A 15,358-nucleotide genomic window follows, 5' to 3' on the forward strand; every position below is an offset into this window, starting at 1 on the left:
AAGATTTCTGTAGGGTTTGTGGGTTTCTTTGGTATTCTGAAAAATTATCTACTTAGAAATTAGTACTGGAAAAAATATGCTCGATCTAGTTATAAGTGGAGAAAAGTTTTACTAATGATGATTAAATGAAATAATTACATATTCTGTTTATAAGCTGTTCTTATCATTTTAGTGAAAAAAAAAAAAATTGTTCAAAGGTAACCATAATGCAGTACACTTCTAATTCAACATTTCATGTTTTTAAAACAAATTTATTTCCATGCAGGTATACCATGTATTCTGTACCCTTAAGCTACTCAAAGAGATCTGTTTGTCTCGTCTTTCCATTTTACTTTGGCAAATTGTTCAATATGTGAAACCCTTGAACATGCAGTAGTTTGGTAATGAAGCCATGACAGCTTTAAGTGTGACTGTGCTTAAATCATCCTGGGAGCTGTTTTCTTAGCCTAACATGGGCATCTAAAAGGGTATTTCTATTTTCGCTTCCCACTTCTTTAAAATACCTTGTAACTAATGCATACTACATGTTGAAGGTCATTTCCAGCAGTTCATAGCTAAGGATTTACTGCAGAAGGACGATTTCTGCATAGTTCCAGCATGGTTTGTGTGAGCTGTACTGTCAGGACGTGGTTTGCCTACTATATATAGCCAGTTAAGGGAATTAAATGGCTATCAGTCACTTGGTGAAAAGTGAATGAGTTTTCTGCTCCAGGCACTTTGCAACACTTGAAGCTGTATTTAGCTCTCTTCTCGAGAAATTTAGGTTGGACATCCATGGGGAATAACCTGGGTCTATGAGTAAAGTGCTTTCTTTATGCAGCTGTAAAAACATAATTTTTCATACCACAGGGTGTGAAAAGCTAGTCTTACTACTAAAGTAGGTTAAGCTTTCCTTCTTTTCCGTTACTCTTTCTGTAGTAAACCCTTTGTTTAGGTTTTTCTTCCCTGAACACTCTGTAGTATATAGTCACGTGCTGAAATCTTCTTATAACGTACCACGCCTTCTTAAAAAGTGAATTCCTCACTCTTCCTTGCCTTGATTAGGGAGGAGGGTGAAGGAGACTTCCACCCTTCCTCACCCACAGGACTTCCTCTGCACACACAATGGCTGTGTAGCACTGACTTTGGCCCTTGTGAGTGGAGTAACTTTCTCAGTCATTTGGGCAGTACAGCCTTCCCTCTTGGGTGATGATATCATCAGTGCAATTGCCTAAATACCGGTGTGAAACTTAAACGTGCTATCTTGCAAAGAGATACAATTATTTTTTTTCTTTTAAGAGGTATTCAGAGCTCCCATATTTCGTCATAGAACAGACAAGAATGGCTTTAGCTTGGGCTTCAGCAAAAACCTAAGGCAGGTGTTTGGTGATGAGAAGAAATACTGGTTGCTGCCTGTGTTTTCAAGGTATGCTCAGTTTTTAATGCTTCTTTTGTTGAAACTGTTGAATAATCAAGATCCACAGGGTTTGGGGGGGTGGTTAGTTTTTTGAAATAAGAAACAGTAATAACCACTTTAGAAAAAATAGTTCTTCGAAGTGGGTTTTTTTTGTATATATGACACTAATTCTGAATTTTTCAGTCTAGGGGATGGTTGCTCCTTCCCAACTTGCCTTGTTAATCAGGATCCTGAGCAAGCTTCCACACCTGGTGGTCTTAACTCAACATCCAAAAAGTAATCTGCTTTTTGTTACTCATTTCAGATAGTTGATACTCCATTTTTTCCTGTGCACATATAAATAGTACCATGTGTAAGATACTTAAAAGTGTTAAGCAAATAAAGAGTATCCTATTAATAAATACAAGTCAGATTTAAACAGCTGAGCTGTTATTCAGCTAATCCTCAGACTTACATTTAAATTTATGGAAATAAGGTGGAGTTTTCTTTCCCCCGATGTGCTTTGTCTCAGTTCAGTGGCATCCAAGGACCTGAGTTTTCCACACCTACCTAACATTGTCTATCAGCGACATTCTGTTCTGCATACATATGAGACGGTTAGTCGGTCTGCCTGTGATACGGATGCATTATCTTGCAAGGCTTTTGGGGGAGGCCTGCTTCTTCATATCTGGTGAAAGGTGCTTCACATAAGGGAATCCCAGGCCTCAGCACTTGTGCCAAAGGACAGGAAGCTGCATATTAAATGCACATGTTTTGTTTCTGCTGATAATAGGACATATTTTTTTAATTCTTATCCTTCATGGACATGACATCTTTAAAATGTGAAAAGTATGCAGATGCTCCTTAAACTAAATAAATATAACTTGGTATTTCATATTGTAACTTTTCTGCAACATTTATTTAATGAAGAGTGTAATGAGTACAGTAGACTTGAATATGTGACTAAGAAATGATAATAGAATCATATTGGCAATCTTCTATTCATAAAAGAAATACATTACGTTTCAACTAGCTGTTTATTGACATTTTAATTCTTACTGCAGTGATCCATAGCTTATATTAGACAAGAGATTTTGGAGATGATCTCTCCACTATTTATCATGTCAGATTTGTTGTAGTGGGACAGAATATGGCTAGGGTGCATTTGGAACTGAAGTACATATATTAATATATAGTAGCTGTCAAAGAAAAAAACAGAATGTTTCCCTGTTCTGTGCTAGGGTGTTGCTTTTTACATGGAACTTGCACCTGTGACAACTACAGTGTAATGTATGTAATGATAAAAGTGTAGTGATTCATCAGAAAAGAAGCAAGATAAGGTAGGGAAAATATTGTATATGACAAACTGTTTGTAATATGTGGTAAGATAATGAAAAATTACTGCGCTTTACTAACGTTCTCTTTATTGGCATTACAGTGAGAGCCACCTGTTTCCTGCAAAGCCGTTGCGTGATTCCCAGAGCCACCTTCTTACAGATACACCGTCTTGGTCAGAAACTAGTGCAAAGGCTGAAAAGGGCAAAGTTGGTAAGGAATTGATTTATGCTGCAATGATTCGTTTTGTAATAAACTCATTTTGGAGGATATAGTGTAAAAATTACCAAGGTCACTTGGTTTGTATTCATGAACCAAAGTTCATGAAGCTTATTTTAAATGCATGTTTGGAGGAAGTTCCATGTATCAAGCTGCTGTGCCCTTCCCAGTTAAACCTGACCAAGAGATACTGAAAACACTAACACCAGGAGGTGCTAATAAGCTTTCAGGCTGAGCCTGATAAGCAATTTGCTGTCAAAAGTATTATACCAGAATATGATGACACCTTGTTGCAACTAGTGAAAAGCTGTGTAATGGACACAGGACAGGAAGAGACATGGTAATAGTGGAATGACATTAAGATGGATTGTTAGTTAAAGATTGTATTATTTGCTGAAATAGACAGGAGACCTTTTCCTGTGGAAATAACATTTTTTGTCTTTAAAGGTATGAGCAATCCTGCATTAACCATGGAAAATGAAACCTAATTTTCCTTAAAAGAAACATCTGAATATCTAAGGAAAGGTATGTTAATATTCTCTGTACTTAATATGTTATTCCATGATTTCTTACCACTTGAAAAATGCACAAAAGAAAATTACTAAAGCAATTTCTATCTGTTTTCTTTTCTTCAATTTAATTTTTTTTACCATGAGTAGTATCACGTGAATTAATAGTTTTAAATTAACCTGCTATTTCTTGATGTGTCATGTTTGCAAAACAGTTTAACCTTTATACCTATTGCTTTTAGGTAATATTTGAAAATACTAAAATTACTCTCTTTCTTTAGAAAGATAATAAAATTGTGACTATTCAAGCTGTCCAGCAACTATTTGTCAAGCTCTTAACACTGAACACAAAGATCATAGCTCTGTCTGCTAAAGCAGTGTCATGGTTTAACCCCAGCTGGCAACAAAGCCCCACACAGCCGCTCACTCACTCCCCTCCACGGTGGGATGAGGGAGAGAGTTGGAATGGTAAAAGTGAGAAAACTCGTGGGTTGAGATAAAGGCAGTTTAACAGGTAAACCAAAAGCCCCACATGCCAGCAAAGAAAAACAAGGAATTCATTCCCTGCTTCCCAGGGGCAGGCAGGTGTTCAGCCATCTCCAGGAAGGCAGGGCTCCATCACACATAACGGACACTTGGGAAGACAAACGTTGTAACTCTGGATGTCCCCCTCCTTCCTCCTTCTTCCCCCAGCTTTTGTTGCTGAAAAGGCCCCGACTCTGTGTAAGCACTGCTCAGCAATAACAAAAACATCTCTGTATTATCAACAGTTTTATCAACAGTTTTCAGCACATATCCAAAACATGGCCCCATACTAGCTACTGTGAAGAAAATAACTCTATCCCAGCCAAAACCAGCACAAGCAGGTAAAGGTCTGTCAGGTGATGAAGGAAAAAGAATTTCTTCTAATATATAAGCTATCAGCAGCTTGTTCTTCTATGCCAGGTACTGAGCTGCATCCTATTTAATAATAAAAAAGTGCTGCTTACTGAAGACAAAAGGTGTGCATATGACTTCCTGAGAATTTAGTCACCTATTGTCAAAAACAGCCAAGGTTTTGGTTTTTTTTTTTATTTCTTGCATGCATGTCTTGCAACGTAGACTTCTCAGAAGGCAGGTTTGAGAATCAGATAGTAAATTCTGTTATGTACATAAAAGGAGGACACCTTAATAATTGCATTGTGGGGAATGAACACAATTGATCATCATATTCACTCTAGTATTTGAAGATTTCTAACTCCACCAAAGCTTATGGAAATCAACTATTTCATATTTAAAGCTGGATAAAAAATTTTACTCCAACCCTAAGACTTTCAGCATACCAAATAATTTACAATTTTCCAGCAACATTGGAGGAGTCATTCCAGCAAGGTCATGTCCTATGTTATTGGAAGCACCCTTTCAGTCATCCTGAAAAACTGTCTCAAGTGGATGTCCTTCATTTATGCGTGACATGACTCCTGGACATGCTGTCACAGCTGTCAAGTTGCTCTCGGTCACTTCTGGAGAAAGTGGAAGGCATGGAAAGCCATCAGAGAACTGCAGTGATTGTTACTAGACCCATCAGACATGGTACTGCACTGTCAGGCAGATTATGAAAACAAGTAGGTGTGCAGATACCAACAGGTGACCTTTAGCCTGTACCAAAAATGTCCTGACAGTTCAGTTGGATTCATCAGAGAAACTAAAAATTTCTTGACCCTTATATTCTGATTTTGTGTTAAGTGTGAAGGACGACACAGACGGTTCCAGATATAGGTATATCTACAAACTTGATCATGGTGTGAAGTGTTAAAGTGTTGAAAATGTGGGTGTCATGAACAGAGTTAGAGACAAGCGAATGAAACTCAGCCAGTGTCTGCAATTTTGACTGCTCTGTGTAGGGCTTTTTTTAATAGAATCTAAAAATCTCAATTCTAACATTTTGTTCAAAATGTAAATGCCGTGCTTCTGCCCTATTTAATCCATTGGTTGTTTCAACAACACAACAGCTTCTGGAAAAAAATAAATTATTCAACTTCAGTTAATTTAATGTCTTACATGTCATCACTACTCAAGAGTAAAGATTGGAGACAGGCTTTAAAGAAACAGATTTTTGGATTATGTTACAGAAATACCATTAATTGCAACTAGTTTTGTCAGGTTTGAGTTCCACTTTCTGAAGTCCTAACACTTTATTTACTTAAGTAGTAACTTTTAAACCTTAATCTTTCTTTGAAGAGTGTGAACATTTTATTGGAACTTTGTCATTCACATTATTCTGAATATCAAACATGGCTTATGATTTTTCCCAAGATGCTGAAAGTGGGTTTTTTTCAAGCTGTTTAGCTTGATAAACATCTCGTGCTCTTTTTCATTTTTTTCTTTTAGTCCAGTCTGAGAAAGTAACAATTAGATTCGTGTTTGCAGTCTGATTACCCCACCCCCTGGGTTTTGTTGCATTCATTTGTTTTGAGATTTTTTTGTTTCTTCTTTTTGTGAACATGCATTTGAAGTGCAGCTTTTTAAAGAGAGACCACCTATGTTGCAAAGAGTATGTGTAAACCCACAGAAAGGGACTCCTGGAAGTTAGTTTTGCCTCAGAGTGACACATGCACATCTCAAAAGGGCAGTAGCTAAGGTCTGATAATTTCTCTGGCATGAATGTAAGCGCCAGTTTGGTTGTACGCTTAGCTCTGAGATATTTCTGGGTGGCACTTAAAAGACTTTCTGGAGAGGTAACATCTATTTGACATAGAGTTGTTAGAATAAGAGCCCTTATATAAAAATATTTTTACATTTTTTTTTTAACTACTGTGCATTTAACTTCATTACTTTATTGTCAATATTTGAATTATATTTGTTCCTAGGAAGTGAATAGAATGCTTTATTAAAGGTGCTGAAGTCACAACAACAAAATCAAGTAATTTGATCTTTGACATGAAAAATATAGCCCACAGCCCCTGCCAGTATGTTAGTAATGTGAGTTTCTGTCCCAACTAGGGATGTGTTCAATATCCTGTATCCTGTAATCCTTTATAGTTAATCAGAAGATGAATTATTGAGAGTGCCAGATGTGGTTTACACTAATGTAATAGAGAATTGGTTTTTAATGATGCTGGTACCTGGAAGTACTGTAAAAATAGCTCACTTCATTTTATAAACTGGTGGCCTGCTTGCTATGTAGTCAGTTTTTAATCACTGTCATCCTGAAGTGGATTAATAACTGTGAACAGTCTTACTGTGTTCCTCTTCAGGGTGGGATTTTCGTTCAGCTGTGGTTTGCTTTCCCCTTTGAGTTGATGAGACTTGTTGCAATAACGTAATTTTTAAGTATTCTTCAGTTCTACTAATGTCTTTTGTGTTTAATGTTCTGTTCCAATTCAAGAAAAGCTGTCGTTGGAAGGAATATGCATTCTTCCAAGTATCAGCCCTGTTGGCCAGCTGCTCCTGTCTGCTCCTGTGTGGATGTGCTCAGAAAACAAACTGACAGACAATTAGCTGTCTCCATGTCACTGCTTGAAACATGAAACTAAACATACTACTTCTGAACCATATAAAGAATGTTTCAACTTAAAATTACTGGTTTTGAATGGTGAAGGATGATTCTGAGTATTAGGAAATGGAAAAAAAGGAGTCTGAGTTTGCAATTGTAAAAATTCAATGGCTGGTTTTACTTTGATATTCAGCACAAGAAAAATGTGACCTCCTTACATACAAGTCCGTGTTCTTGCCTTGGTTTTGAAGATTCACCCGTTAATTCAAATTGCTGTAAGTAGTTGACTTTAAAATCAAATTTTCGCACTACTGGCTTTACAAATTGGGAGAACAGCCATTGTTGATTACAAATAATTTAGTGGCTTCGTGGACTGTATTTTCTTTTGAGAGCTTGATAAGCAATTTTTGAAGATAAGGAGACCCAAGTGAATTGTCTTGACTATTTTTGGAACATTTTTGGAAAACATTATTGCAAAAGGTCCGTTTTTCCCTCAGATTGGTGTTACCAATAGTTTGAAAAGTTGTGGAGGGGGAAAAAAACTCCTTTGTTAATTGAATGCCACAGTGGGTCAGTGGTGAGTGGAGTGATAAAAAGCCTGCGTTCAGATGGATAATACATGAATGAAGCTGGCCAGCTGGGGATTTGATGGGAGCTGCACAGGACAGTGCAGTGAAATGGGGATTTTATTGTCCCATTTGGAGCTGTTAACCCCTTCAGGAAACAAATGTTGGCACTTAACTTTGCTCCAAAAGGCTTTTTACCAACCTGTGTTCCCAAAGGCCACTGTCTTTCAAAACCCTAGTTTCTTACTAATCAATAGTTGTCTCAGATTTCTTTTTTCACTTGTTCTTTAAGACACTGCCTTTCTTACTGCATAACTTAACGAATACGATGTACAATCAACAAGACTTACTGTTACAACTTCTGATATCTGCATTTACAGGACAACAGATGTTTGATTGCAATACCAAAAAGCCAAGCTGCTGCACATAGGAAACCCCCCTCAATTAAGTTAGGAGCTAGCAGCTTGCTTAGAATCAGAGTTTACCAGACAGATAATAAATGATGTGTTACCAGCTTTCAAAGGCAAGGAAATTTCAGCAACACAAATCTAATTGTCTTGTGCCTTTTGTATACACTACATTTATGGTATCAGTGTTTACATTTAAATGCAAATTGTTATTCTGAAAACAACTTTAGGAGGAACTTAGCTATGCGTTCTAGGTGGCTAGATAAAAAGACTAGTCCAAAAAAAAAAAAAAGTTAAAATCTGTCAGACTAAGCTCAGTTCAGTTGAAGCAGAAAAGTACTTCTGTTATCAAACCTGAGTCACTTAGCAGGTTGGTTCACAGTGTAAAGATGCCAGTTGCTTGTTTAGAAAACTGGCAGCAGGACTAAGTGACAGATTTTGGAAAGCAGATATCTTTATCATGAACTCTTCTACAGGCAGGTAACTTTAAAATTTGTCTTTCCTGGGTTTGCAACTTAAAAGTGATAGCTGTTGGAGCACAAATGTGGCTTTTTTTCTAGTGAGGGAAAATGTATTTCTTTTACCTTTTTTTTTTTTTTTTAAATCTTAAAATTTTACCAGCCTGAAAACATCTGTTTCTTGCCAGAAGTGCCAGTGTGGATTCCTTGATGTAGAACACCTTTTTTAAACTAGCATGAAGGTAGCATACAGTTTACATGATGCCTGCAGACATCTAGCAACCAAAAGTTTTTTGCAGCTGTTTATTCAGTGTTGTTCTGTCAGCTTACCTCGTATTAGTGTTTAAAGGCTAACTTGTCAAGGGATGAGGGGGAGAGGGAAAATATATTTTTTAACACTTCAGGTTCTCTATCTGTATAGTCTTGTTTTTTATGCAGTTAGTCACAGGGTGGTTTGTCATGGAGCATGGCATTTGAAAATACTGAGTGAAAAGTTGAACTTCAGCTTCAGTGTAACTTGCTCCATATTTTTACATAAAGACAAAGTACGGGTTTCTTCCCTGGCAAAACTCATAATGGAAAGTAGATCTCTCTAATACAGATATTGGCCTCCCTGACTATGGCCAGGGCTCTGAGAGCGCTCAGTAAGGCTGGTGATCAGTGTAGAGAAAGGACAGGGGTAAGGGCTCAAGAAATGCCTGGCTTCTCCATGTCTCAGAAGTCACAGTTGGAAAGCACAATAGCCCTAAATAATCTGCAGCTTTGACGTAGCCAGAGGCTGTCCCTCTAGCAGAAAACTGATGGAGGCGTGGGAAACATATGCTGATGAAGGGAGGAGGGGAAGGAGACGTGACAGCTCAGAGGTAAATGTTCAGCAGATCTGAGCCAGAGGGCTGTAGCTACACCTGCTCCCAGGGTGGGTGTGAGCTCTGCCTCATGCAGAGCACTGTTAGCAGGCTGGTGAGGGTTCCTGGCGGTTCTCCCTGCATAGAGTATGGACAAAAGTGAGCTAATCATGCTCCAAAGTATAATTTCTGATATGACTATATTCTTGGCTTTAAGCTCTCTAATACTTTATATAGCAAAGTGGAAATGGTCTTTTTGACATTGTCATTGAGCATTGATGCTGTTACAATGCACGTGGGAGAATTTGTGAAGAGGTGAGGGGAGCAAGGATTCAGTGTTGTTTGTCTGATTAGACTGATTCTCCTGTTCTTTATAATCTTGCTAGGCACTTTACTACAGCCTTTTGTGTAATTTCTGTATTTTTTTTAAAGACTGCTTTTTACCTACTGTACAGTTACTAATCTACTTTTTTGCTAAAAAGAAAATGGTAGCCCTGATATTTGTCTAGCAGTATGACTGCATTTCAAGCTTCAGTGGAAGTTGAATGAGTTCTACAGACTCCTCAGATGGGCCTGAGTCCCTAATGACAACAGAGTTAAATTTATTTTGTATATATGTAAACACGTCATATGAATCATAGGCTCCCACATGGGTAAGAAGCTTCCTTAATTTGTAACCCAATCCAACAAATCCAATACATGTCTGCACCAAAAGTGGGACACACTTATGTTAGTTGATGTACTGGTGATGGAATGCTCAAAGTCTTCACAGATAACTATTTTTATTAAGAAAACAGAACACCTAGATGTTGGTGAGCTCCTCCCACTGAGCAATTAAAGACAGCTGCTGCTATGCACTTTAACTTGAGAGAAAAAACACTGTCCAGTTTAACTTGCAGAGTGAAAGTTCCTGTGGGCAGGTAATTAATGAAACACTATTAATTATTTGTAACTGTTTGTGTACCTAAAATCAGGGTCTTCAAGCAAGACTTCAGAGAGTTTGCAAGAAGCAAGTTTTGTTTAGTGCATGGTATGCTGTAGCTGCTGTTAATCATTATTTGGACTGAGAGTTCTTGCCCTGATTCAATTGACTGGTGTGCTGGAGTGGGGGGGAATATATTTCTACATAAATTTAGTGTATAACTTTGCCACTTATTAATGTATTGCTCACATAAATAAATGCTTCATGTTCAGCAAGTTAAATATGTAGTAGTTATTGACACACTACCTTCAGTTTTACTGGCAGCACACCTGATCAGCAGAATGTCATCTTCACTACGGCTTCATTAACAACATAGCTGCTGTAAACATCCCCCCTCACCAGCAATCTTTGACATTTATAGGTAGGTTCTCCCTCCCCAGTTTGTTAGATCTCTAGCACCTCACAAAGCATGTACACCATGAAACAGGTTAAAACGGAAACATCCTTTTTGGTCTTTCATGGGTGAAACACTCCATATCTTCATGCTGGCAGAGCAGACACAGCTGCACTCCTTTGGATACTGGTGAAGGTAAAAAAGGTACACTTTTGTCCCAAAAAAGAGGGGGTTCTTAAACCCACATTACTTTATAGAACTGAGGAGGTGCAAGGAAGGGAAGTGGGTTGTCACCCACAGCAGCTTTGCTTCATGAGGGCTCTGCAGTGCCTCCCATGCCAGATTCTTCTGCTCTGCCCACCTTGCCACTCTTTGTACTTTGCCAAGCCTCCCCTAGGAAAGAAAGCATTGGATCCACCTCTGGATCTGGATCCGCAGAGCAGAATGAGACTTGTCTTCTTAGGGGCCTCTAAAAATGCAGGAACAGTTACATAAAGATGAAAGCAGCTTTCACCTGTTCCAGTCCAGACATTAACCTGCAGCTTTTCCCATCTTTTATTTAAAACCCTTCCATAAATACTTGTATTGAACCACATACAAACATTCTCATCCAAAACAAGATTAAAAAAGAACATGCTGCTACACTGTATGGGTGGTGGGGTGTCTTTGTTGCCACTTCACTTGCAGCTATCACTTGTTCATCAGTGACCTGGTAAGAGGACTGGAAAAGCAGCAAGCAGCCTTCTGGGTGAAATTCTTAGGTTATCCTGAGGAAAGCCTTGCCTACTTTCCCTTTGCAGTTTAATTTTCCTTTTTAAATTTTTGATCATCATTCTCGCTCTTCCCCTTCCCTTCCACAGAAATCCAGATTGAAAAGTCTTTCAATTTGAAATGTACAATCAATATCTACATCCTCCTTATTCCTCCCAAGGTTTATTCTAGGTAGATAATTCCTTAATCTCTCCGAGTTTTCCTAATGGCCCCCATCACTGAAATACAGTAACTCAGGCATCCCCCAACGTGGCTGTGTAGTTCCTGGTATTTGGGGCAATGAATACATGCTCCATCCTAGATCACTGTGATCCTCTCAGGCAGATGGGCCCAACAGTTTGACTGCAGCAGTTGGAAGAGTGAGCCATGTCCCCTTTCCCACCTCCTGCATGCTCACAGTTTAACTGATTGGCATAACTGGAACAGACCCAGCACTTCCTGACAGTCATCATTTTATGAAGTCATTTTCCTTTTTTTCTTCTGAAAATGAAAAAATTCTCAGTTCACCTAAGAAGGAGCCCCAGTTATAAAGACAAAATACGTAACATATACAAACTGTTTCACAGCCTGAACAACAGGAACCTATTTCCAGATATTTTCTGTCATATTAAACTGGCCAGTAGTTCAAACAGATACAACAGAAAATCAGTAGCTTAGTAATGATATAAGCACACTAACAATTAACCTTCATACAAAACACTACCACAGATACTAGAGATACACACAGAGCACAGATACACTGCAGAGGGACAAGAATGAAGGAAAATGGGGAGCTTGCAAAGCTTGGCTCTTACATGATGAAAGGTAAATAAAAGATACTGCCAACTGCAACCATAGCTCTGATTTGCTACCCCATAAAAGATAAAGCATGTTCTCTGTAATGCAGCTCAAAAAGTTCAGCTCTTGCCAATTGCTACCTGAGGTACAGGTATCTATGATGATCTCTTTCCCTCCCATGACCCAACACAGTTAATTGGGGCAAGCATCTCATGAGTGCAGGAAAGACAACTCGCCCACTTCAGCAGAGGCCAAAAAAAAAATCTGTGCTGGCAGAAAAAGGACAAGACAAGCCTCTGCAGAAATCAGATCTTCACAGTTGGCATCAATGAGCACATTTCATTCCCAACCCAAGACTGCTAAAATAATGCAGGAGAACCCTGCTCGTTTCTCTACCATACCTAGTCAGGCAGGAGGGAAGAAAACACCAAAACAATCTCCTATAAACCAACCCAGGTACACTAAAGTTCAGATATACCAGAAAAAGGACTTCATGGTATGAATAGGAAAGTACACTGAGACAACCGATGTGTTTTACTCTATCTAAAAATCAGGTTTTATTATTTGTGAGATTTTGTTCAAACTCTACAATTTGTGGTAGTCAAAAAAATACCAACAGTTCTACTGGAGGCTTTTGGCTCTCTTTCTCATCACTTGGTGTTGTTAAATAAAAATCTCAAGAAGTCTATTTTATTTAAAAATTCATTTCTTAGAATAATTATTTTACAAGTCAATAAATTGCAATGAACCCACACTATCCTAAAGCCATTAACATCTCATGAATATTAAGCTTCCAGGGAAGCTCTAAAAACTGATTCACTACAGAAGCAATTTCTTCCTTTCCATGCACTCAACTAATTTAGGTGAGTTATTAGCTAATTCAAGGTTGAGAAACCAACTGGGAGTTTAAAACAGAAGACAAAGAAACACATATTCTCAAATAAAAATCACACTTCAAAAAAATGAGGAAAAAGCAACCAAAAAACATGTCGGTAAAACAAAAACAAACAGCATTGGGAAGGCGAAGTGAAGATGCAGGGCCTTAAGTTTGTGGGTTTTTTCCTTTCTTTGACTGGCATTTGTTAATGTGTAGCACATTTAAAATAAATAAAACTCACAACATTTGGCCTTATAAAGCCACTTTCATCCTGTGACTCGTCAATGAACCCCTTCAATGGGCTCAGAGAAGCTAGGCAAGCATGGTGTGCTCATGAAGCTCAGAAAAGAGTATAGGCAGTGACCACACCTGTCACCAAAGCAGCTGAACTAATCCCAACACCAAGGGGACCAGAGATGGCCTTTGCCGTAAACAATCAAATGTATCAAGTTGAGTGGGTCAACTGGTTATGTAAATGGCCTTCCCTAAAATAATCTACAGGAAGTATTACCTTCCTGAGTCAGTCACACCCACATGGGGATGTGTGTATTCGGCTCAGTCCAACAGAGAGTATAAAATCTGAACACCCTGAAAAAACAACTCTGAGGAGAGCAACAGGCTTGAGCTGGCTTCAACCCACGTGTTCCTTCAACCCATGTGTTCCTTCCTGGCAACTGGGAACATGCAGCACCGTGACAGTGAGCATGCTGTAGAGATTAGTAAAGGGAATGATGTTCGACTGTATATACAACTGCTGTATTGTGTTGTGATTTCTGTATATTGCTGCATCACTTTTCTAAATCAAAATCCCACATAGCAACAAGTATCTTCAACTAAGTTCAGTACTAAAGCATGAAGCCCTCCTTGTGGAATATCTAGAAGAACTTGGTCAGAGAGTATTGGACTAACGCACTCACTTTGCCAGCTGATTTTGTTAACCCTTCACCTATTTTTCTAAGCAACTGCAAAAGCAGGACTACACAAAAGAGTTTTCTAGAGCTGAACAAGTACTACTGCTCAAGAACATTCAGCCAACATGATTAAATGCAACACTTTTAAGCACTACTACTTATAAGCTAGGAAAATTTACTTGGACCTATTAAACGAAAATACTGTAAAATCATACTATCTGCCATGTGGGTTTCTATGACAAGGATGCCTCAGAAGATAGGTTTGATTCTGTAACTTTGGTTCTGAAGTGCTCTGCTACTTAAGGCAGTGTTAAGGTTACTTACTACTTAAGGTTACTCCCTCCACATGAAAATTAATACCATCAGTGCAGTAATTAACAGAAACACAACTTGTAACCCAGCAGAAATAGTTCTCAACTGGATTTATGTACAGCTAAACATACTTTTTACCAACCAGCTTGACTAATCATCCTCCTCAGATGTTGCTCAGACCCAGTGTTTGCTCTCTGCAATTGTTTAGGTTCCCTCATTTCAAGCACTACTAGCAGAATTATCTTTGATATGGTAATTTTAAACTAAAGAAAACCGGACCCCAAGGCACACTGTCTCCTTTTGCTTCAAGAGCTTAACATGCCCCCTTACCTGAAAGTAGAACCAACCACGTCTCTCTTCTTTCAGCAAAACACAACATTGCAAGAGCAAAAGCCTACATGAGGAGGCAAAACATGGACCTTACACAAAACTGTCTGTCTGCCCGAGTTATGTCTTCCAGTTATGCTATACAACATGAAGTAACCTCTCAGTCTCCCCTGTGTGGACAGTCCTCTGGATGACCAATAAGCGTATATGCCTTGTGGGTGCAGAACACCCATACTCCTGCCTCATCTACTTCAGACACAGGGATCCAGTGCAGTCTACATCAGTGTGCACTAGTATCATAGAAGAGTTAGCACTGGAAGGGACCAGTCGTGATCGTCTAGTCCAGTATACCTCAAAGGAGGGTAAAATACAGCAAGCTGGTCAGGAATTATCTCTCCTTCATAAATCCAGGCTGACTACTTCCAATCACCTTGATATCCGCATGTTTGGAAATGGGTTTCTAGGATTATCTGCTCCATCACCTTTCCAAGGATCAAGGTGAGGCTGACTGGCCTGCAGCTCCCTGCATCCTCCTTGCTCTTCTTGAGTGACACCTATTCTCTTCCACTCCTCAGGAAACTACCCTTATCACCACGACCTTTCAAAGATGATGAGAACAGCCTCACAATGACATCAGTCAGGTCCTTCAGCACTTGTGAGTGCATCCTATCAAGTCCTCTGAAATTCTTTATGTCCTATTTGTTTATATGCTCCTGACCTGATCTTCCTCCACCAAGGATAAGTCTTCCTTGTGCCAGACCCTCCTTGGCATCTCAGGGACCTGGGATTGCTAGAGGCAAGTCTTAATAGTAAAAACCAAAGCAAAGAAGGCCTGAGTACCTTGGCCTTTTCCATGTTCTTTGTCACTAGGTCTCCTG

General features: G+C 38.9%; 1 protein-coding gene across 1 annotated transcript in view; it reads left to right on the forward strand.

The window, feature by feature from the left end:
- ZDHHC2 (zDHHC palmitoyltransferase 2) overlaps positions 1-10,392 on the forward strand; it is a 38,292-nt gene extending 27,900 nt beyond the window's left edge. Inside the window, exons 9-13 of the mRNA XM_074822656.1 lie at positions 1,279-1,405; positions 1,580-1,672; positions 2,814-2,923; positions 3,377-3,454; positions 6,806-10,392. Of these exons, the coding sequence (XP_074678757.1) occupies positions 1,279-1,405; positions 1,580-1,672; positions 2,814-2,923; positions 3,377-3,417 (371 nt within the window). The 3' untranslated portion in view covers positions 3,418-3,454; positions 6,806-10,392. The remainder of the gene's footprint in view (positions 1-1,278; positions 1,406-1,579; positions 1,673-2,813; positions 2,924-3,376; positions 3,455-6,805) is intronic.
- Positions 10,393-15,358: the final 4,966 nt, after the last annotated feature.

The sequence above is a fragment of the Strix aluco genome, chromosome 4, assembly GCF_031877795.1.
Source record: "Strix aluco isolate bStrAlu1 chromosome 4, bStrAlu1.hap1, whole genome shotgun sequence".
Taxonomy (NCBI): domain Eukaryota; kingdom Metazoa; phylum Chordata; class Aves; order Strigiformes; family Strigidae; genus Strix; species Strix aluco.